This window comes from Gopherus evgoodei, chromosome 13 (genome assembly GCF_007399415.2).
Source record: "Gopherus evgoodei ecotype Sinaloan lineage chromosome 13, rGopEvg1_v1.p, whole genome shotgun sequence".
Taxonomy (NCBI): domain Eukaryota; kingdom Metazoa; phylum Chordata; order Testudines; family Testudinidae; genus Gopherus; species Gopherus evgoodei.
This window is the reverse complement of record NC_044334.1, coordinates 244,667-266,983: the sequence shown is the minus strand read 5'-3', so window position 1 is coordinate 266,983 and position 22,317 is coordinate 244,667. Positions and strand designations below refer to the sequence as shown.

Below are 22,317 nucleotides of genomic sequence, written 5' to 3'. Positions count from 1 at the left end.
GCGGGGCCTGGGCAGTGTGGGGGCAGAGCCTGGGACAGAGCAGGAGTGGAGTATGCGTGGGGCGGGGCCACAGGCGGACTAGGTGGGTTGCAGAGTTGGCCTTCCCAGGTGGCAGCTTCACCGACTGCCTATGACAGCAGTTAACAATGGATTGGCTCCCGCACTCCCAGCGTGTGCTGCAGTCATTTTAAGCAGGGCCATTTTCACAGCGCCAAATGTGCTGGCACCACGCATTCTGCATGAGGGAGAAGGTGTGGGGGTCTCTGCGGGGAACTGTAACTCTCTGTTGCTGTGAGGCAGGCCGGGCACCTCGGTATCCTTTGCTGCCTCGTCCCTCCCTCCCCCAGGTTGTGAGCCTGGGCTGCCATCAAGCACAGAGACACCAGTTGAGTAATACTGCATAGGGCCCCATAAATGCTAAAGAGGGCCCTGACTCCCAGCATGCCCCAGTATGCACATGGGTGCGAATACACACCCGGGAACTACGACTCCCAGCATGCCTCAGCTTCAGCCATTCCCCCCACTGGAACTACGACTCCCAGCATGCCTCAGCTTCAGCCATTCTCCCACTGGAACTACGACTCCCAGCATGCCTCAGCTTCAGCCATTCCCCCACTGGAACTACGACTCCCAGCATGCCCCAGTTTCAGCCACACACAGCCCCACTCCCACCGGAACTACGACTCCCAGCATGCCTCAGCTTCGGCAATCTCCCCCACCGGAACTACGACTCCCAGCATCCCGCGCCCGTTGTGCGTCTTCTCCGCCTGCGGAGAAAGGCCTGGAAAGGAGCGAGGCTGAGGGGTCCCGTCTGCCCTGGGGTGAGTCCGGCGTGGGGTGCGCGGATGGGGAGTGACAGAGCTCCCGGGTCTGTGTGCGGAAGGGAGCGGCCAGGATCCTGCTGGGAGGGCCGGGTGGGAGCAAGTTGCTGGGGAGGGGCCGGGGGACATGTGGGGGGTTGGGTGTGAGGAATGGGGATGTGGGGGGAGAAGATTGGGTGTGGGAGTTTTGTGGGTGTGGAGGGAATGGGGAGAGAGGATGTTGGGGGATGTGAGCTGTGGGGAGGGAGGAGGGTTGGGTGCAGGGAGCAGGCCATAATGAGAGGTAATGCGGTGACATTAGGGTGGATTACTGCTGTTTATAGCGTGGAGCAGGTTGATGGGGAGAGGATGGGCTTGGGGAGATGTGGGGCAGTGGCCTTAGACTGGACTATTGCTTGTACAGGGAATGGTGAGGGTAGAGTGACCAGACAGCAAACATGAAAAATCGGGATGTGAGTGGGGGGGGTAATAGGAGCCTATATAAGAAAAAGATCCAAAAATTGTGACTCACCCTCAAAAATCGGGGCATTTGGTCACCCTAGTTGAGGGGCCTCACTCAAGGTCTATCTTAGTACCACTAGTGTTTCTGAAATGGGTTTTAAACTCTGGAGTAACTAATGCCATGCCATTATTTGCTGGTGCTGTTGCACCCTCCTACGCTCCAGAGCACCTTTTCTATCTCATTTGCTGGAGATCATTCCAGTGAGAGTCTGCATTTGTTTTATGTATATTACTGCTGTAAACTGCAGCTGGCATTAAACCTCTTTACAGTGGGTCTCTTAGGTCTGGTCTACACTAGAAACTTTTGCCAGAAAAGTAATTTCACACATGTGGGTGATTTTTTTGTTTTTTTTTAAATGACATTCATATACTGGCAAAAGCCCTAGCATAGACTCCATTATGCTGGCAGAAAATGCTTTTGCCAGTATCACTTAGGGCCGGTCTGCATGGAATTGTAGTTTACATCGGCATAGCTACGTCTCTCGGGGCATGAAAAATCCACACCCTTGAGAGGCTTGGGTCTACACTGCCACTTTACAGTGCTGAAAATGTCTTACTCAGCGGTGTGAAAAAACACACCCCGAACAATGCAAGTTTCAATGCTATAAAGTGGCAGTGTAGACAGTGCACCAGTGCTGGGAGTTGCGCTCACAGGAGTGGGTTTTGTACAGCGCTGGGAGAACTGTCTCCCAGCACTGGTGCCGCAACTACACAGCCAAGTTAAAGTGTTGGTGTGACTGCGTTTTAACGTTGGTAGTGAAGACAGACTCTTTGGCTATGGCTACGCTATGCAGCTTTTAGTGACGTCATGAACAGTGCCGACAAAGCACTGTTCACACCAGCGGTTTTCATCGGTGAAGCTTTTGTCATTCGTGGAGGTGTTTTTTAACATACCTGAATGACAGAAGTTTTGCCGATGAAGTGCCAGTGTAGAAATCTCCTTACGCTTTGTCTACACTGGCAATTGAAAGACACAACTTTTGTCCTTCAAAGATGTTAAAACACGCGCACACACACACACCTGAAAGACAAAAGTGTTGTCAGGGACAAGTGCTGGTGTGAACAGTGATTTGTTGCTCCTGCCGACAATGCTAACACCTCTTGTTGGGGGTGGAAGCTTTTTGTCGGCAGGAGAGCTCTCTTCTGCTGACAAACAGTGGCTATACCGCGCGTCTTTGCGGCACAGCTGCGTCGCTATAAGCTGCATAGTGTAGACATAGCCATAGTTAAGCAGACTTAACCCCTGTTGTAGATAGCACCAGGTTTATAGATTCATAGACTTTAGGGTCAGAAGGGACCAATGTGATCAGCTAGTCTGACCTCCTGCACAAAGCAGGCCACAGAACCCTACCCATCCACTTCTATAACAAACCCCTAACCTATGTCCGAGTTATTGAAGTCTTCAAATTGTGGTTTGAAGACCTCAAGCTGCAGAGAATCCACCAGCAAGTGACCCACGCCCCACGCTGCAAAGGAAGGCGAAAAACCTCCAGGGCCTCTGCCAATCTGCCCCTGCGGAAAATTCCTTCCTGACCCCAAATATGGCGATCAGCTAAACTCTGAGCATGTGGGAAAGACTCACCAGCCAGCACTCAGGAAAGAATTCTCTGCAGTAACTCAGATCCCATCCCATCCAACATCCCATCACCGACCACTGGGCATACTTATCTGCTGGTAATCAAAGATCAATTGCCAAAATTAAGCTATCTCATCATACCATCCCTTCCATAAACTTATCAAGCTTAGTCTTAAAGCCAGATATGTCTTTTACCCCCACTACTCCCCTTGGAAGGCTGTTCCAGAACTTCACTCCTCTAATGGTTAGAAACCTTCGTCTAATTTCAAGTCTAAACTTCCTAGTGTCCAGTTTATACCCATTCGTTCTTGTGTCTACATTGGTATTAAGCTTAAATAATTCCTCTCCCTCCCTAATATTAATCCCTCTGATATGTTTATAAAGAACAAGCATATCCCCCATCAGCCTTCTTTTGGCTAGACTAAACAAGCCAAGCTCTTTGAGTCTCCTTTCATATGACAAGTTTTCCTTTCCTTGGATCATCCTAGTAGCCCGTCTCTGAACCTGTTCCAGTTTGAATTCATCCTCCTTAAACATGGGAGACCAGAACTGCACACAGTATTCCAGGTCAGGTCTCACCAGTGCCTTATATAACGGTACTAACACCTCCTTATCTTTGCTGGAAATACCTCGCCCGATGCATCCTAAAACCGCATTAGCTTTTTTAATGGCCATATCACATTGGCGGCTCATAGTCATCCTGTGATCAATCAATACTCCAAGGTCCCTCTCCTCCTCTGTTGCTTCCAACTGATGTGTCCCCAATGTATATCTAAAATTCTTATTATTAATTCCTAAGTGCATGACCTTGCACTTTTCACTGTTAAATTTCATCCTATTACTATTACTCCAGTTTACAAGGTCATCCAGATCTTCCTGTATGATATCCTGGTCCTTCTCCGTGTTAGCAATACCCCCCAGCTTTGTGTCATCCGCAAACTTTATTAGCACATTCCCGCTTTTTGTGCCAAGGTCAGTAATAAAAAGGTTAATTAAGATTGTTCCCAAAACCGATCCTTGAGGAACTCCACTAGTAGAAGAATCTCTCAGCAGAAGAATCCTCCCCTTGATCTAGCTCCCATCTGTGAGGGAGGTAGATTACCTACAGCAAGTGGAGAACCCCTCCTATTTCTGTAGTAGTCTACAGTCAGACCATGTCTACACTGAAAAGTGACATAGCTGGGTCGACTTAACTTAGGGGTGTGAAAAATCCACACCTGTGAGTGACGTAGTGAAGTGACCTCCTCCCCCCTGCTCCCCCTTACAGACAGTGGTACGTCAAGGGAAGAATTCTTCCATTGACTTAGCTATCTTTTCTCTGGGAGGTTAATTAACTACAGCGCTGTATTGAGTGTCTGCACTCAAGTGATAAAGTGGCACAGCTGCAGCTGTGCAATTGTAGCATTTTAAGTATACACATAACCTTAGTTTATTGGAGAAACTAGTAAATGATACCAGCAAAAGAACTGTTTTGCCTGTATAACAGCATCCACACTAGGGTTCTTACTGACATAATTTTATTGTTAAAACAAAATCATACCCTAACCAACAAGGCCATGCCAGCAAAATCTCTGATTATAGACCTGGCCTTTTCCTCACTGATGCTTATGCAACATGTTTGCTTATAGTCACAGTGTTCTGGGTTGGTTTGTCTTTTCCCACAGGTACAGATGAAAATGGCAACCTTGGGCAGATCCTTTCAAGAAGTTCCTCCTGTGGAGTTTCCACAGGCTCCAGCAACTCTTCCTGACAGTACCTTCCAACCTGGAATCATACAGACTGAATCCCAGCCTGGAGCTGTTGGTCATGAATATCCCCAACAAACCATAGTGGTTACAGCAGGGAACAGAAATAATATAGTAGAAGGCTCTGATCTCAGCAGCTTATACTTGCAAAGTAACCTGGACCTTGCCTCCCTAGCTGCAACTGGAAGCTATAATGAGGGCTTGACTGTTGCAACAGTTTCTTTCACAAACAGTGAAAAACCACCAGTCTTATTGCAACAGCAGAATTGCACCCAGTAAGTACAAAAATAAACAAGGGAAAAGTGGAGGATAGCGTCTGTTATCTATAGTGTATTTTTCTGAATGTCTGAGTTTTCATGAAGGCTCTAATTTTTCAGTTCTTGTAATTTGTTCAGTATTATACTGGAATTGAGAATTTTGTACTGTCCTGTTTCCTTCCTTCTGTTTTTCTTACTTCCTACCCCACCAGTAGGTTTAGGGTGTGTCTCAATTGTCCGGGAAACAAAAGGATGTTTGCATTTACATAATTGAATGCTGAAATGTGGACTTGATTTAAAAGCTATAATGTTTTTACTGCTTTCTTTCTGTTCGATTTGTGGCTTTCGCTCTCCAGGTGTGTTGTAGCACAAGGACATCAGTGTTTTGAATCTGCAGGATCATTGTAGTGTAATTGCACTTTGTGATGGATAGGCCCTCGATGTTGAGCTGCGTAGTTCGCAGTGATGGGCATATTTGAGGTAAGGTATTGGCCATTATTGCCATTGTTTTATGACCAGGAAGTCCTTTAAGTTCCAGGATTTTGCCGCAGTGAACTGCATTCAACCACATGTTGAGGTACAAACCCTGCGATGTATCACAGAACAATTGCCCCTTTCATGCTTACGGTGGTGGTACAAAGGGATCCACACAGATACTCTAAAAGAATTAGAAAGGCTTTCGAATCTTAACATTCAATTATAATCCCAGCCCGTTGCTTCTCAAATGCCATACGAAAGAAGACTGCTGCGTTCTTTTTAATGTGGATGAAAAGTGTGTTTATCCAGATCAGTATTACACTGCAGGTTTTTTATTTTTCCATTTGTGTGATTAGTTTAATTAATGTGCCATTAAACCATGTTAAGAGATTAAAGCTGTACAATTTGAAAAAGGCAAATACTGTGCCCATCTTTAAAAAAGAGAAGAATCGAGAATCTGGGGAACTACGGCCTCACTCAGTTCCTGGAAAAATCATGGAGCAGGTCCTCAATGAGTCCATTTTGAAGCATTTGGAGTAGAGGAAGATGGATTCACCAAGGGCAAGTCATGCCTGGCTAACCTGATTGCCTTCTTTGATGAGATAACTGGCTCTGTGGATATTGGGAAAGCGGTGGATCTGATATATCTTGACTTTAGCAAAGCTTTTGATAGGGTCTCCCACAGTATTCTTGCCAGCAAGTTAAAGTAGTATGGATTGGCTCCCATCCCCAACTACAGAAGGGATGTGGACAAATTGGAGAGAGTCCAGTGGAGGGCAACGAAAATGGTTAGGGAGCTCGGGCACATGACTTATGAGGGGAGGCTGAAGGAACTGGTATTATTTAGTCTGCGGAAGAGAAGAGTGAGGAGGGATTTGATAGCAGCCTTCAACTATCTGAAGGGGGTTCCAAAGAGGATGTAGCAAGGCTGTTCAGTGGTGGCAGATGACCGAGCAAGTGAGGGAGGTCTGGGTTAGAAATTAGGAAAAACTGTTTGACTAGGATGGTCGTGAAGCACCTGAATGGGTTAGCTAGGGAGGTGGTGGAATCTCCATCCTTAGAGGTTTTTAAGGCCCAGCTTGACAAATCCCTGGGATGAATTGGTTGGTGTTGGTCCTGCTTTGAGCAGGGGGTTGGACTAGATGACCTCCTGAGGTTTCTTCCAACTCTGATCTTCTATGATTCTATGATAATTAAGCACTCACTTCAAGAAACAGGAATGCTTCAGGAAAAATACATCTATTCCTTTCCCACCTTCCCCCACAAGCACAGTACAAGAAAGAAACTGTCATGGAAATCAGCAAAAGGCAGCTGAGCAAACCCTGTTTTAGAGTGTTTTGTCTTTATTTTTGGGAGAAAAAATACATGTCAAGTTCAGATAAGTGTGAAGCATGACATTCTGAACTTACCTTCTACTTTGGCTGTCATGGTTGAGACTAGTTACCAGATGATCCAAACATTGCCCTATTTCAATTATATTCAGGTAACTAATTTCAGGAAGAGATGCGTGAAGGTAAACTGCTTCCCTTTATACTCCAACTGTTTTTGTTTTTGTTTTTATTTAACAGATTTGTTTCTAGACTAATGCATCTTTGGCTCTGTTTTTCCCCTCATCTGATTATATCAAGGTGACCTGCACACTGAAAGCCACGGAACATAACCCACCAGCAACATGTGCTTTAATTTTCTTGATCACACTCAATTTCATCCAAAGGTATAAAACACTGTTAGTAGTCAAATAACTGTTCAATGTCCCTTTCCAGAGTTTCTCTTCGCTGTGGAAAGAAGCATAAACTAGAGGAAGAGGTGGATTGGTAAGTTAAACTTGTCTTCAGTGACTTGCTTTTGGCCTGATTCACTCTCTGTCCTATATGGTGGAGGGAGGTGGATGGTGTGTGATCCAGGGTAGAGCTCAAAAGATTGTACTGTGCTTAGGTGAGGGAATCTTTCCCAGTACTACTACTGTTTGGAACCATTCTCAGTTGTTTTTTCCTGAACATAAACAGAAACCTTGAATCCAGTCCAGTTTGTATAACACAAATCTAACTGAATGTGTGATACTGATTTTCTTGAAAAGGCGTTTTTGTATTTGAGGAGCTAAAATTTCTTCTTGTACATTGGAAGTGAAGTCTTTCTCAACAGACAAACTATGCAGCTCTGTAGAAATAGGTGTGACAGACCAAGATCTTAATAGTTTTTTTTTTTAACAATGTCAGATATTTCTCTGTTGCCAACTAAAAATTTGCTTGGTTTCCTAGTTGCCCTGTGAAGAAGAAGAGACTGATTGAAACTGTTCACTACTCTCCGAATCCCAGCACTGAAGAGATTCTCTGTGCAGGTCAGCAAGCAGCTGGGGAGGTAGCAAGGCAGTGCATTGATAGTCTTCATGAAGCTGGCTTGTTAGAAATTCCCTGTGAAGATATGGATCAGACAATTGGGGAACATCAGTGCGAGGTTGCCCGCAGGAAGCTTCAGGAAATTGAGGACAGGTAAACGCAGGGATTGAGTAGAGTGGGTTTTTTCTTAGCTTTCCCTTTATTCATAGGCGTTGTCTAAGGGATAACTGAGTTTATTGTAGTAGGGTGGCAGCACCACTGTAAGTAGGGTTGAGACTAACTTACTGTTTAACAGCTGTTTTTTTTAAGTGCTCTAAAATCCACGTGGTGACTTGGATTGTCTTGATAAGAGCTTTGCCTCATGGAAATCTGGGATATAATGATTGGTCCAAACTTGAGGTAATTGTGAGCAAGGCATTCTCAAGATAAAGCCCCCTTCAAAAAAAATCAAAATTTTTACAGTTCTTAACTTTGACACACTGGGGGCTCAAACTATGCCTTTTATCCTCCTCAAATTGGTGTTATGGGGTCAGGATTGATTTCAGCTAGATTCCAGCAGCCACTGCCCCTTTGAGGATACAGTATTACAGTTATTCAGGGTTAAAGTTAAATTTACAATGTGGCACAAGCTAGAGAAAGTTGCAAGCCAGAATTTTTGCAGGCAGCCTGTCATAGTAACTGGAAGCTCAGGGTGACATCCTGTAGCCACCGCACCTGAGCAACACCCATGTACTACAAATTAAAGTCCTGCCCTTGGCAGCTTGCTGAAAATGTGTTATGCACATTTGTTGCTTTCTGCCTGCGTTACCTAGGGGTTCCTTCTGGAAGATTTGCCCTTAAAGCAAAGCTTCTGTTTTGAGATCTAGTATTCCAAAGTGTTTTAAAATCCTCATGCATGCTCAGATTTTACTTAAGTATTGTCAAGGAATGTAGTATAATTTAAGAGAGGAAAGATTGAATGAATGATGGTAACAAGAAGCAGCATAAAGTACCCATGCCACATGTTCAGGAAATGGTGAGGAACAGTGGGACTATCTGTCTTACATCCGTGACCTCCATTATTGTACTATTTGAACACCTGTCTTTAATGTATTTATTCTCATGACACAGGGAGGGAAGTGATAATGTCTCCGTTTTACAGATGTGGAACTGAGGCACAGAGAGACGTAAATGATTTGCCCCAGAGCTGAGAGTTGAACCTGGGGTCTCCCAAGTCCTAGGCTAGTATGCTAGCTAGTGAACCATTCATCCTTTCTGGCTGGGACTCTTGTCAAAGGAGTTGTAGAGCATCAGGAAATGCATTCATAGTAGAAGGCCTTTTTATAAGGACTGGTATAAGGTCGACTAACGTAGCACAGGATACTGTTGTCAATCAAAAGAATAACAAACTTTATGATGATCTTGGAAAAATAAATACAGAAAACAAAATTGAAATTTCAGTAATTCGTCTAGTCTACACAAACCAAGGATTCACACTTACCAGTTTCATCTTCCAGAGAGCTGTAGCTCTTGTGGGAAAAAAGGGTCTAAAGAAAATTTAGTCATATGTTTTTTGTTTTTTTTTTAAACAGTCACAGTAAACGTCAAAGTTGGTATCCCCCTATCTCATCGCACAAACTACAGTGAACACTTTAAAATTATACTTCAACCCACAAGTGGCTTAAATATGGGTGCACTCAGTGTTCCGGGAGGGTACACAGTGCTGCAGGTCAACCTTAATTCAGTGTTAACAAAGTTTTATAGCAGTGAGTTATACCTTTAAATTGATTAGTTTGTGATGTGAGATCTGACGTTTGTAACGCCTATCTGGATCTGCACTGTGAGGTCCATAGTGGACTACATACAGGTTTCTTCTGTTTGCCCTTTTCTAGGATTTCAGGTGCTCTACTGGGGTACATCTGTGGGTATTCTTACAAATTTATATACAAGAGCTTTACCAAAAAGGCAATTCTTGCAGTGCATCCTAAGTGGTCAAGCTTTGGGTCATTCTGATCAGTAGTCTGAGCCGCTGTAGCATGGGGTGACCAAAATTCAGGACCTTTCAGAGTATCTGAAAATAATCTTAGAAGCTAGACTACAGGGAGCTGAGAAGATGAAATTGCTGCTTAACTCAATGTTAATTTTATATTGTGTGGTTGAACTGCATACTCTCCCCTGAATGGGATTCAATTAGCAGTAGGTAAACATATTTGTCCGTGATATGGTCAATAATAAGATGTATTATTTCCCCCTTTCCTGCCTCCATTCTTAGGATAATTGATGAAGATGAAGATGTTCATGCCGATGGGAACACTAGCAATCTGCCCACCCTTGTCCTATCTGATACTCTGCAAAAGGGGCTGAGGAGGGATTTTGATCAAGTCCTGACAAAAAAAATAATAGAGTCCATGTAAGTTCTTGAGGAAATGTTGGAGCTACATAGATAACATACCCAAATGGAGAAAAGGGTTTTGCCTGCAGGGTCCATCTCTCCTCTGTTGAGCAAGACTTGATTTCAAACTGTAATTCTTTATAGCATTACTGTTGGAAGATTCTTTGATAATGTGTTTGATGTACTGTACTGTATCGTGTAGCAGAGCATTATATGTAGTTGCTAAAAATAGGGTATTTGCAATTTACAGTAGAATGCTGAATTCATAGAAACTAACATAAGAATGGCCATACTGGGTCAGACCAAAGGTCCATCCAGCCCAGTATCCTGTCTACCGATAGTGACCAATGCCAGGTGCCCCAGAGGGAGTGAACCTAACAGGTAATGATCAAGTGATCTCTCTCCTGCCATCTGTCTTCACCCTTTGACAAACAGACTAGGGACACCATTCCTTAGCCATCCTGCCTAATAGCCATTAATAGACTTAACCTCCATGAATTTATCTAGTTCTCTTTTAAACCCTGTTAGTCCTAGCCTTCACAGCCTCCTTAGGCAAAGAGTTACACAGGTTGACTGTGTGCTGTGTGAAGAACTTCCTTTTATTTGTTTAAAACCTGCTGCCCATTAATTTCATTTGGTGACCCCTAGTTCTTATATTATGGGAACAAGTAAATAACTTTTCCTTATTTACTTTCTCCACACTACTCATGATTTTATATACCTCTATCAGATTCCCAACCCCGCCCCCCCCAGTCTCCTCTTTTCCAAGCTGAAAAGTCCTAGCATCTTTAATCTCTCCTCGTATGGGACCCGTTCCAAAACCCTAATCATTTTAGTTGCACTTCTCTGAACCTTTTCTAATGCCAGTGTATCTTTTTTGAGATGAGGAGACCACATCTGTATGCAGTATTCAAAAAACTCTGTATGCTCCCTTTAATACGTAATGTTATATACTCTCTCAATTTCACTAACTTTATAGCCTGCCGTTGTTCATATATGAAGGTTTCCATATCAAGAGAAAGGTCTCATAGTGTGGTGAGCAATAGCGAGCTTCATGGTTGGTGCAGTGGGAGAGAATTATTATTTCATGTTGTACATGAGGTTAGAATTGAGAGTAATGGAATGAATTTAAGAAAGGGGAAATGTATGATGAAAATCAGGAAAAACTTCTGTTAGGCTGTGAAAGGAGGAATTGGAACTTTCTCCAGAAGATTAGACAAAACACTAGTGCATGTGCCTTGCGGGACACTTCTCCACAGACAGTGACTTAAGTGGATGATGCAATTAGGTGGTTTTCATTTGTCACAGCTGTTATTGAAAGAGTTTTGATTAAACTAAGACTCCATCCCTTCTAGGAGCCGTCCCTCCATGGAGCTAGTGCTCTGGAAACCTCTCCCTGAATTCCTCACAGACAAACTGAAATCTGTTTCTGTTGCTAAAAACTACAAGCAGCAGGGCACAGAAGGGTGCCAGGCTAAGCAATCAACTCTTGGAGCCGCTTTTCAACCACAAACTGAAACATTCTCTGAAGCACAACAAACTGTGATGTCTCCAGGACTATATAGTAGCTTGGGAACATCTGTATGTGTAGAAGAGGAGATGGAATTATAGAAGCCAGATTTCAGGCTGAAATGATGAATTTCTGAAGGTTTCAGTGGCTGATTTTTGACTCCCTCTACCTTCCAGGTATGAGGTGTGGATCTGAAGTTGTTGGGTTTTTTTTGTTTTCTGATAACAAGAATCTGGAGTTGGACAGTTGCAACTTTAGGAGATTGAAGAAAAGCTTTATAGTCTGTTAAAAGCAGCATCTTTTACAAGAAGTCCAGTGGCCTGTTGAGCAAGGAAGAGGTTCTCCAAATGGCTTATTAGGCCTGTTCTCTTAGTTGCCTTTGGTAAAGAGTGAAATGCAGAGATCGAATGCAACAGTGGTTCAGACTACCCCTTACACTTGGTGAGCCATTAAGACTTTGGGGGATATGCTTGGCTCATTCTATTAGCTTCATGAGAGGTTACTTAAATGTACTGAAAAGAGAAGATATCTCTCACTAGTTACACGAAGAAAGACAACCCCTCCATCTACTTGGCCTGACCTTAAAATGTAAATATAGAAATGATCTGTGCTGCATTGTGATAGGGGGTGACAAGTTATAACTGAACAGTAGACTCGTATGGTCTAGTTTTCGTAGAAAGTTAAATCAGTGACTCAGCTGGAAGTTGATTACTAAATTTAGCCTAAGGGCCAGTTAAAAATGTTCAGTTTTCTCTGAGCTAGTAAAGAAGAAGCCTAGAGGATGTTCTCAGCTGTTTGGTTTGGCATTTTTACCTTGTGCTGCAGTTTTCCCTTGTTCTGAATCAGATTGGAAAGCCAGACATGACCTTTGGTAATATTTCTGACACAGCTGGTGCTGAATGTACTGACACCTTTTGATTTTAATCTTGATAAATGATGATGTGTGACTCAGATACAGAGGAGCTGCTTTAACAGCTTTGGGTAAATGTTGTCTCAGTAAGGGCCAAATCCTATTTGCCATACATGACTAATCTCAAACTGAGTGGGACTACTTGCATTAGTAGAGTGAGCAGAATTTGGCTCTAAGTAAACCTGGACTTAATGGTTTATGTAAACCAGAAACATTTGTGTTATTAAAACTATACTTTGTTTTTCTGGAGTTTCAGATTGCATCTGGATTATTAATTTATACTGCAGGAATTTATTCCAGCTAATGGTACTGCAGGAAAGGAATCCAGTTAGCTACTTATTAGAAAATAGTACAAAAATTTATCAGTATGCAGTAAACCAAATAATCTTCTCAGTCAACAAAGAGTCAGTCTCAAGGTTTCCTTGGAGACATCTGAACTGAGGATCCTCTCCTGATAATACTCTTCTGGATAAAGTATTAGGATGGTAATTCCCAATCTGTTTGCCTTGACTTCCCCATACTAGAAGGAAGCCCATGCAATGGCTCCTCAGCAAAGCAGCTTTAAATTTATTGGAAAAGCAACTATCTACACTTCTTTGCTTAGCACAACACCGTAATAGTTTATGTGGTGATACATTCTTCTAGTTAAAAACCCATCATATGTATTTTAATATCAAAGCTTTAATTTGCTGTCAGCATTTCTGCTCCTTTGTCGGGCAGTGGCATTTTATGTGAGAGGAGACATTCTTTCTGACATGGGCATTTGGGGGTAAGTAGAGAAGTTCCATTTCTGTAACCTCAGTTTTCTATCCTGCTCTTCTTGCCCAAGATTCTGAAAGAGCTTTAATGTTTAATATTTAAACAAATGTTTAAGAAATACACACTAAAATTATTTTGAAGTTTGAACCAGCATTGAAATAGGCTGGAAACTGTTGTATAACTTGACATCTGAAACCTTGATTTCTGTACTGAGCAAATGTGTGCAGCTTTCTTTTGCTCTTGTATCTAATTTTTATGTGAGGTTGGTGAAGCCTCTTATATGTAGTATGTAAAACATCTCATGTGAATTTCATTAACCTACTAAACAGACTTAAATTCTACAGCATCTGAGAGGCTGCAATGTTACTGCGTGTAAAATAATTAAAACAAATGGTATGCTGGAGGGAAGACAACATTGTCCACTTTGTGAGGTTAGAAGGTGTTGCAGTGCTTCCAAACAGATATCTGCTCTAAGCTTGTATGACTTTGGAAAAGGTTCAAAGTGCAGATTGTGCTTATCTGATGGCTCTGGTCCTAAATTAACTGAATGAGAAGAAGGAAATATTCATATATTTAATGGAACCATCTTGCCAATACTTAAAATTATGGTACAAAGGAACATGGAGGACATTAGAAAGCTGATAAGTGTGAAATCCAAGTAGGGCTCTTTTTTCCTCTTAAAAATATTACTTGATTTTTAAAAACTTGTTTTTTTTCATCTGAATTTCCAAAGGGGGAAAGTATAGATACTGTGTCTATTTCTGGTTTTAACTCCTTTGTATATCACGTGTGCCAAAGGTGGCTATTCAGATGTATGTTTCCTCCTTAAATTCTTTGCTGATGCAGTTTCCACTGAGCCCTAATACTACTCTACCACTTGAATTGAGATTTCTCAGTGGATTGTTGGCAATGTGTTTATTGGCCTAAGCCAAGGGGATGACTTTATATCTAAAGCAGTTCAGCTTTAATTAGCAAACATCTAACTTGGTTTTCAGAGGTCTTTTCTGTTTTATATTAAGGGGGAACAGTTCAAAACTCTTCTGGGGTTGATGAGGGAAAGGGAACACTGCTACCCATCCAGAAACTAAATGGAATGTTAATTGAACTGAAATTTGCTTCAAGAAAACATTTTAAGGTGTGGGCGGCTGCAGTCTTTACAGTTCAGTCTATTGTTAGCTTTCTTAAAAGTATTTTTTGTTAATTCTGCATGTTAAGTGAGATGGCACAAATGGTGCAGTACTGGGAAAATCCTTGCTGGATGCTTTATTTTGAAATATGAAAGATCTCATTCTGATCTGTCTTCTGTTGGGACCAAATCACCATTTGTATGTCAGTTTTCAATAAAATTTTTAATGTTTTTTTAGATTGCTGTGCAACGTTCTTGCTGTAAAACACACTGGAAATTAAGACAAAAGCTAGACAGGTGGAGTTTAGTTAGGTTTGAAAGAGGTGCAGAAATTAGGGTGAAGTACCTTTCGTGCGTCTGTAGCTCATTGTGCAGCCTAAATAGGACTTCCATTTGAGACACTGAAATCCTCCTTTCTGCCCCTTTGCTGCGTTCAAGGTATGGTGAATAAGAGTTGGAAATAGGATTAATAACACAAGTTTCATAGTTAATCTGTAATAACTTCTCACCGGGGATATGAGAGAAAATACTACTTTACCCTTTTCTAGCACTGTCCATCCTTCATCACTTCAGCAAACATTAAGGCAGGCATCCCTGTGAGCATGGTCAATATTATTTCCATTTTACAGATGAGGAAACATGAAGTGTAGTGATTAAGTGACTTGCCCATGTTTTGCACTCACTAGACCCATCTACATTAAAAAATATTAATGTTCCTCCAAACTAGGTCAAACATGTGGATCACTTGCCATACACTTTGTGTCCATGCACAAGTGCTTCTAATGTTTAGCAGCCATTCCCAGTATCAGAACAATTGCATCAGATCCAGGTAACTTTTAAGACCTTCCCCATAGACTGGATCAGTTCAGACTGCTTCCATGTTACTGTACTGTAGACTGATGGCGCAGATATTGTAGAGTTGCACCAGCTTTGTTCCTTCCACCATAATCCTACAAGGTTTCTGTCTGCCATTTTGATGAGTCCTAGTGTCGGCTCTGTTTCCTGTCTGCCTTTTCATGTTCATCCATCTTGTTTCTGTGAAAGCCTGGGGGCAGCCATCTTTGCCTGGCATCCTTCTCTTGGGCAGGGCTTGGAGCAGCCAAGGTGGTTCTTTTGGTTTCAGCAGTAGCCAGTCCCAGTCTTGATTTGCAATACTTTAATTTGAATTAGTAGTGCTATTCCTCTTAAACTTCATAAGCATGCACAGGTGGCTAGGTGTGACAATGACAAAATTAAAATATAGTGCACTCTTTATTACATTTAAATATATTAAAAAAGCAGTACTACAAAGGATGAGATATTGGCTATTCAGCATCATGCATAGCCCGCAAGCCTCCCTTTGCTGAGTTGACAGTTCCAGTATTCTAATGGAACATAGCTGTCATAAGAGGTCATGGGTATGGAGGGAGAGGTGATCTCTCATGTACTTGGAGCCAATCCCATGGAGAGGGCAGATTGCATTTCCTGATCTGGACTCTGTGGTCAATAGGGAGCCTGCACAAAGAGCTGAGCACTGAGGTGATGTGCTGCGAAATATATGTGCAACTCATTTGTATCAGATGGAGCTTGTAGGCATGTGGCTTTCATCCTAGATGGGAATTGCACTAATAAAGCCTGGAGGTGTCACATGTGGTTTGCTGTGTGGCTAGATTTGTGCCCAGCAGGACGGGGTATAGTCTTCTGGTCAGAGGCAGTTGGCAGTGGACTTCCTGCTATGTGGTCTTGCACTAGCACTGGGAAGTCCAAAAGTTCTCCAAGGCTGCAGACTGACCTAACAGTCAAAGTAGTTGTTGCAATGGAGGATGTTACAGAGGAGGTATATTCTTAAGTTTCCTTCTTCCCACCAATGCTGCCTGGGTTCAGCTTTGTCCAGCTGCTTTCATCCAGGTGCAGATGTTAGGCACTTAGAATGCTGGGTGATGGTGCCATTTACATTTGATGTAAATAAGAACCAATCCCAGATCTCCTTTATGTATGGATGGCTTATCCATGTCGCTTCACCAGAGGCCAAGAGAAGAAATACCAACACAGAAGGTAATCTCCAGGAGGATGTCATCCAATATCCAATGCTTTGGAAGAACCCCAACACACTTCATGAATAAGGCTCCAGTAGGTGGCAGTAGCCTCCAGTTCAACTTGTCTTAGATTCCAGGGCAACTCTAATAGAACCCATGACAGTTGAAAAATTAGTGCATAATATGTTTATGGTAGCCAAACTGAGCGGTGCAAGGGCATGGGGAGTGCTTCTCCCAATGAACTTTTAGCCTGCTTTGCTAAATAAAATGAGGCCTTTCTTTTGAAAGCTCACAGCCCAAGGGCAAAACCCAATGGGAATGTTCCTTTAGAGGGAGGGGCTATCCTGTTGGTCCCACAGATATATTTTTTAAATCTTCACTACTTTGTCAGTAAGAAACTAACATGAAATGACCATTTTGTTTGAGAGACAAGCAAAGCAGTACCACTTGAACACACACTACTGGAAGCTGGACACTGGATAGTGCTGTTGCTAGCACATTTATTGTTTGGCAATTAGTGCCTTCAGGAGAGTTACTCAGCAGTTGAGATACTGAGGTAACCTGCTGTGAAGGTAAAATATAGTGATGTAAACACAAATTCTCATTAGAAGATGTGAAGGATGATGTGCTCCATTGGGTCTTGTATGACCTCTGTAGACTCCATTCAATGCCATGTTTGTACGTGGTTCTCTACAGGAGCATAGTAAACATCTAACATCAGTCTCTTCCCTTGTTAATACAGGATTGTTTCCTGTAGCACATTACTATTTGCATTAACATAAGGTCTAGAAGCCTTAGTCATGGACGAGAACCCTACTGTTCTAGGCTGTCCCTGCTCCAAAAAGTTTACATTCTAAGCAAAAGACAAGAGACAGCAGATGGACAGACCGACGGGAGCATACAAGGAAATGTGTGACAGTATTGGTCAGCGTGATAGGCAGTGGTGTCTGCACACCAGCAGCCTAACCGTTGTCAAATTCTGTACAACATACCTGAAGCTTTCTCTAATTCAAGATTAAATTTGCCCATGTCAGGGTTTCAGCTGCTTCCCTTGCAAAACTGTTTCCTAAAGCAGTGGGCATTATTGTTAAGGAACTCATTCCTGATGTCCAGCCCAAATGTTCACTTCCTTCCTTTAACCTTATTTAGTAGCTGAAATATAAAATGGGCTGTTATAATAGGAGGGCAGTTAGAGTTGAAAACAGTCCACTTTCTGTTATAATTTCCTATCTCGAGCACCATGTAGTATATTTTAATGTTATGATACAATGCAGAGCCCTCAGTCAGAATCAGGGCCCCGTTGCACTGTGTGTGATACAGAGGTAGATATGGGCTCAGCACTGAAGAGCTGATGTACACAGATTTCGCAGTACTGTTGTTTCTATGGCACTTTGAACAATAGTTGTAAATTAACTGATTAAAACAGCTTAAAGTTGCAGGACTGCTCTTTAATTTAAAAGACTACTGGGCATTTGTTAGCCAGTGGCTCAGGATAGTTGCAGTGACACAAGGGCCTTGCATAGGAGAAGGAAAATGGACAAAACTGGCAGGATCCTTGTCTGGAGGAAGAAACCAACTTGAAATAGGTTGTAGAATAGTAAATATTTCTGTTGGGTTTTGTCTGTAGGAATCCATTGAAATACTGAATTTTGCAGCTGTGCTCTTGCCTGATGCTGGAGTGCAAACAGGGCTGAAAATTTGCATATGATGTTTTTAGCCTATGATGACCTGACCCATCGGTTGAGACTCAGATGTGTTCATGCTTCTCTGAACATGCTGTTCACTGAGATTCAAGTCCTGCTCACTGCCATGGATGTGAGATAGCAGGTGCTTGCTTTTTGTAACTGTTTAGTAGAGTGGACAGACTATTTTGTGGGCATGAAAGTTGGACCAATTCTCATTAGGCTAACTACATTTCTCTGTCTCTCCTCTGGAATCCAGTGGCAGAAACAGAGGCTCCCTGCTTTGTTTGTGTTATCTTTCTCTTATTGAATCCTTGGATCTGCTGTAAATCTCTGCTCTGCTGGTGTAGTGTAGTGTTTCTTGGCTGTGTGGTGTGGGTATGTGATACTGAACAGTAGCATCCTGACATCGCAGGAAGAGAAGCTAGAGTTAGGATGTTTTCTAATAAACCAAAGACTTGAGGGAGTGGTGAATTAGACGGAGTGATGGCCATTTGGATTGCTTTGTAAGCTGGGCATGAACAATAAGCATTTTAATATGGCTAAATGTATGTATCTAGGAACAAAGCAGGTAGGCTATATTTTCAGGATCAGGGACCCAGCCTGGGAAGCAGCAACTCTAAAAAGACTTTGGGGATCATGGTGGATAATCAGTTGAACATGACCTCACAGTGTGATGCCAGGCCCAATGATTATAAAATGGTTTTAAAAAGGTCAGCTGGTCCACATCACTGTTCACTTTGCTAGCGCTGGTGAAGTTGTACCAGTGCTAGATAAACAGTGGGAGAACTGCTTCTAATTCTCAAAGTAGACAGCCTCCATGTGCACTGTGAGAAAGTTACTGCGTTAACTGAAAGGAGCTGAGTGGAAGCAGGTTTCCCTCTAATTTTTAGCCGCTTTGCAGAGAACCTGGTTTAACCTTCCCTAACATGGCTAATTAGTGTAGATCCAGTCCCTGGAGAAGAAAGAACTTAGCCCTTTAGATGAGTGCATGTTGTTCAGACGTGTATGCTTAAGATATTGCTTTCTATATGGGCTTTAAGACACCTGTTTCGTACCTTCCTGTAACTGGCTCTTGCCATCTCCTTATTACAGTAGCTGCTCAGATTTCATAGGGAAACTCCAGTATTTCCACGTCCCCTACAGCAGCCCTGACATAAACACTTTTAAGAGACTGGAGAGGAGAAGTCTGGGGAAAGTGGGCCTACTAACTTAAAATAAGACTGTACACTGCTGTAATGTCTTTCATCCTGAAGGCTTCCAGGTAGCATCACAAATGATATGTAATGCAGCTAAGTCTGGGTGCACAAGCTAATTTGAACACAAGGAGAGGGTAGTAAGTAAACATGAGCCAAGGCAGACTGCCCTGGACTCTCCCTTATGAGAGGCTCTGTAGCAGAGGTTGGTGTCTGGGAGTAGGGTGAACAGGTTTCTACAGGTAGGGGCATCAGTTTTCTGAGGGAGGATGAACAGGGTTTCTTTGTGGGAGGCATGTTAGAAACTATGGCAGCTGTTCCGATAGCTAAAGGGCTCAGTTTAAAACTTTTCTCATTTTTGGCAGTTCTTTGCTGTGGTGATTTGTTAAAAAAAATAAATGCCTTACTTTCTAGTAAGGTGTCTAAGACAGTTATGACTTTCCCATTGTGTCCTGTGCTTTTGTCTAGTGTCTAATCTGGTCACAAGCCACTGCAGATGCATAGGAAATGCAACTTCTCAGCTAAATCACGTGAGCGAAACTTAAGTATTTTAGCTCACTCAAGATGCTATTGTAAGTAAAGGGGAATATTGTTTACCACAAGAAGTTCTACCTAAAATGGAGAGCTGTCACTAGGTTAGCAGGAAAATGAGTGAAACGGTGAAGCTCCAGATGGTAACAGGAACTAACAGCTCTAGTCCTTGCTGGAAATCCTTTGCTGCAACTGTGTAGCAGAGGGGCATTTTCACTCAGCTTTTCTATACCTCATGTTGTAACGATGTTCTGGATATAACAAGACTGGCACAACTGTATAATACTTTCCCAGAAGTGAATGCTACCGTCCCTATCAAATGTGCAAACTGCATGTGAGTAATCTGGCAACTGAGCAGCAAGCAACATAGTGACATCAGTTACATGGTCTAGTATTTCAGTGCAAACAGCCCTTCAAAGGCCAGGTGTTTTTCACATACACATCTGTGCAGGAAGGGGACCATGGCCACAAGAGCAATGGGTTGGGCTGCATTGCCTCAGTGAGTTATTCTTGATCTCATTATACTTTTGAGGACAATGTACAGCATTCTGGGCACTTCACATGTGCAACTTTCAAATATTAGATACTTCTGCATATAAATAATCTTTTAGGCTCAAGCCTAGGATCTGTGGGAGTACATTTTGAAAGGACAGAGTCTGAGGGAGGAAGGGGTTGTCTGTTGAGAAGATCTTAAGGTCCATTTCGTTGGGGGGAAGTCTGCCCCTCTGACATATTCACAAAAGTGTCTGTTCTGTGGTGGTTATATCTATCTATCTATCTAAAAACCCCACAGATCTTAAAACTTACTATGACTGTGAAAGCCTGCCCATAGCAACCCTTCTATTTTATTGCTGGGGCCCTCAGGTCCCTCATGTAATGATTCTCTATTTACAGTCACATTTTAAGAGCTGATTTTTTTCTCCTCATCCCCTAGTCTGAAGGATTTGAGTGTTTAATGTGTTCTTTTTGACAAATGTGAAATAACATTTAAAACAGTTGTTAACCCTGTGGTGTAACTGGTGTTGTCTATGCCACATCTGCCAGCGTGGGGAGCTCCTGCAGCAGTGGGGATAAGGGATCTGTGACTTCTGATGGCTGTGGAGAGAAGCAGGAACAAGCTCTCATCTTGATGACTACAACATCCTTCTCTCTGGCCTTCGCAAATGTCACCTCCCCTGCTCAGATCCATTCAGCTCAGTGTTCTAACTGTTACGCCTCTTTTTCCATCTCTCCTCTGTCGGATCAAACGTAAGCTACTTGGCTTCGCTTTCAAGGCCTATCATTTATCTTTCAGTATCAAGATGTTGACTCCTGTCTCTGATTGGCCCATGATGGCAATCTCTGCCTACTCATTAACATTTCAAACAAGCACCTTTTGTGCTTTCTCCCTTGCTGCCCCTCATGGTTGGGAGGAGCTCCCTGTAAACATTTGCAAAACTAAAGCGTTATCCTTTAAGCTTTTCTTTTCAGTGTTGCTTCCAAAAAAAAATTGACACTGGTTAGGCTCCTGGAGTGCTGAAGCTATTGCCTATCATGCTCATCAATATTGCTGCATTTTTTTTTTTAAATTCCCTGGGTCTGTAGCTAGCTGTCTTTTTATACAGTAATTCCTCACTTAAAGTTGTCCTGGCTAACATTGTTTCATTGCTGATCAATTAGGGAACATGCTCGTTTAAAGTTTTGCTGTGCTCCCTTATAACATTGTTTGGCAGCTGCCTGCTTTGTCCACTGCTTGCAGGAAGAGCAGCTGTTGGAACTAGCTGGTGGGGGCTTGGAACCAGGGTGGACCAGCAGCCCCCCATCAGCTCCCCGCTCTCCTAAGTTCCATGTGCAGCAGCTGCCCAGCAAGCTATCAATTGCCGGCAGTTCAGCTGTCCCTCCCCCCACTGCAGAGTGCTGCTCCTGCTCTCTGCCTTGGAGCTGCTCTTGGGACCACCTGCTTGCTGTGCAGAGTGGGGAGATAGAGAGGGACTCATAGACTCATAGACTCTAGGACTGGAAGGGACCTCGAGAGGTCATCGAGTCCAGTCCCCTGCCCTCATGGCAGGACCAAATACTGTCTAGACCATCCCTGATAGACATTTATCTAACCTACTCTTAAATATCTCCAGCGATGGAGATTCCACAACTTCCCTAGGCAATCTATTCCAGTGTTTAACTACCCTGACAGTTAGGAACTTTTTCCTAATGTCCAACCTAAATCTCCCTTGCTGCAGTTTAAGTCCATTGCTTCTTGTTCTACCATTGGAGGCCAAGGTGAACAAGTTTTCTCCCTCCTCCTGATGACACCCTTTTAGATACCTGAAAACTGCTATCAGGTCCCCTCTCAGTCTTCTCTTTTCCAAACTAAACAAACCTAATTCCTTCAGCCTTCCTTCATAGGTCATGTTCTCAAGACCTTTAATCATTCTTGTTGCTCTTCTCTGGACCCTCTCCAATTTCTCCACATCTTTCTTGAAATGCGGTGCCCAGAACTGGACATAATACTCCAGTTGAGGCCTAAC

The 22,317-nt window shown here is 42.9% G+C and overlaps 1 protein-coding gene across 3 annotated transcripts; it reads left to right on the top strand.

The window, feature by feature from the left end:
• Positions 1 to 726: 726 nt before the first annotated feature.
• CCDC117 (coiled-coil domain containing 117) lies at positions 727 to 14,626 on the top strand. 3 transcript variants are annotated; one of them, XM_030582745.1, is made up of 6 exons: positions 727 to 821; positions 4,563 to 4,918; positions 7,141 to 7,191; positions 7,636 to 7,866; positions 9,965 to 10,102; positions 11,440 to 14,626. In XM_030582745.1, exons 2-6 carry the CDS (start codon positions 4,569 to 4,571, stop codon positions 11,693 to 11,695), a joined length of 1,026 nt encoding a protein of 341 aa, XP_030438605.1. In that variant the 5' UTR covers positions 727 to 821; positions 4,563 to 4,568; the 3' UTR covers positions 11,696 to 14,626. The 3 variants fall into 3 exon arrangements, with proteins under 3 accessions (XP_030438605.1, XP_030438606.1, XP_030438607.1); XM_030582746.1 differs by lacking the exon at positions 727 to 821 and adding an exon at positions 3,433 to 3,465; XM_030582747.1 differs by lacking the exons at positions 727 to 821; positions 4,563 to 4,918; positions 7,141 to 7,191 and adding an exon at positions 6,972 to 7,091.
• The last annotated feature ends 7,691 nt before the right edge of the window (positions 14,627 to 22,317 follow it).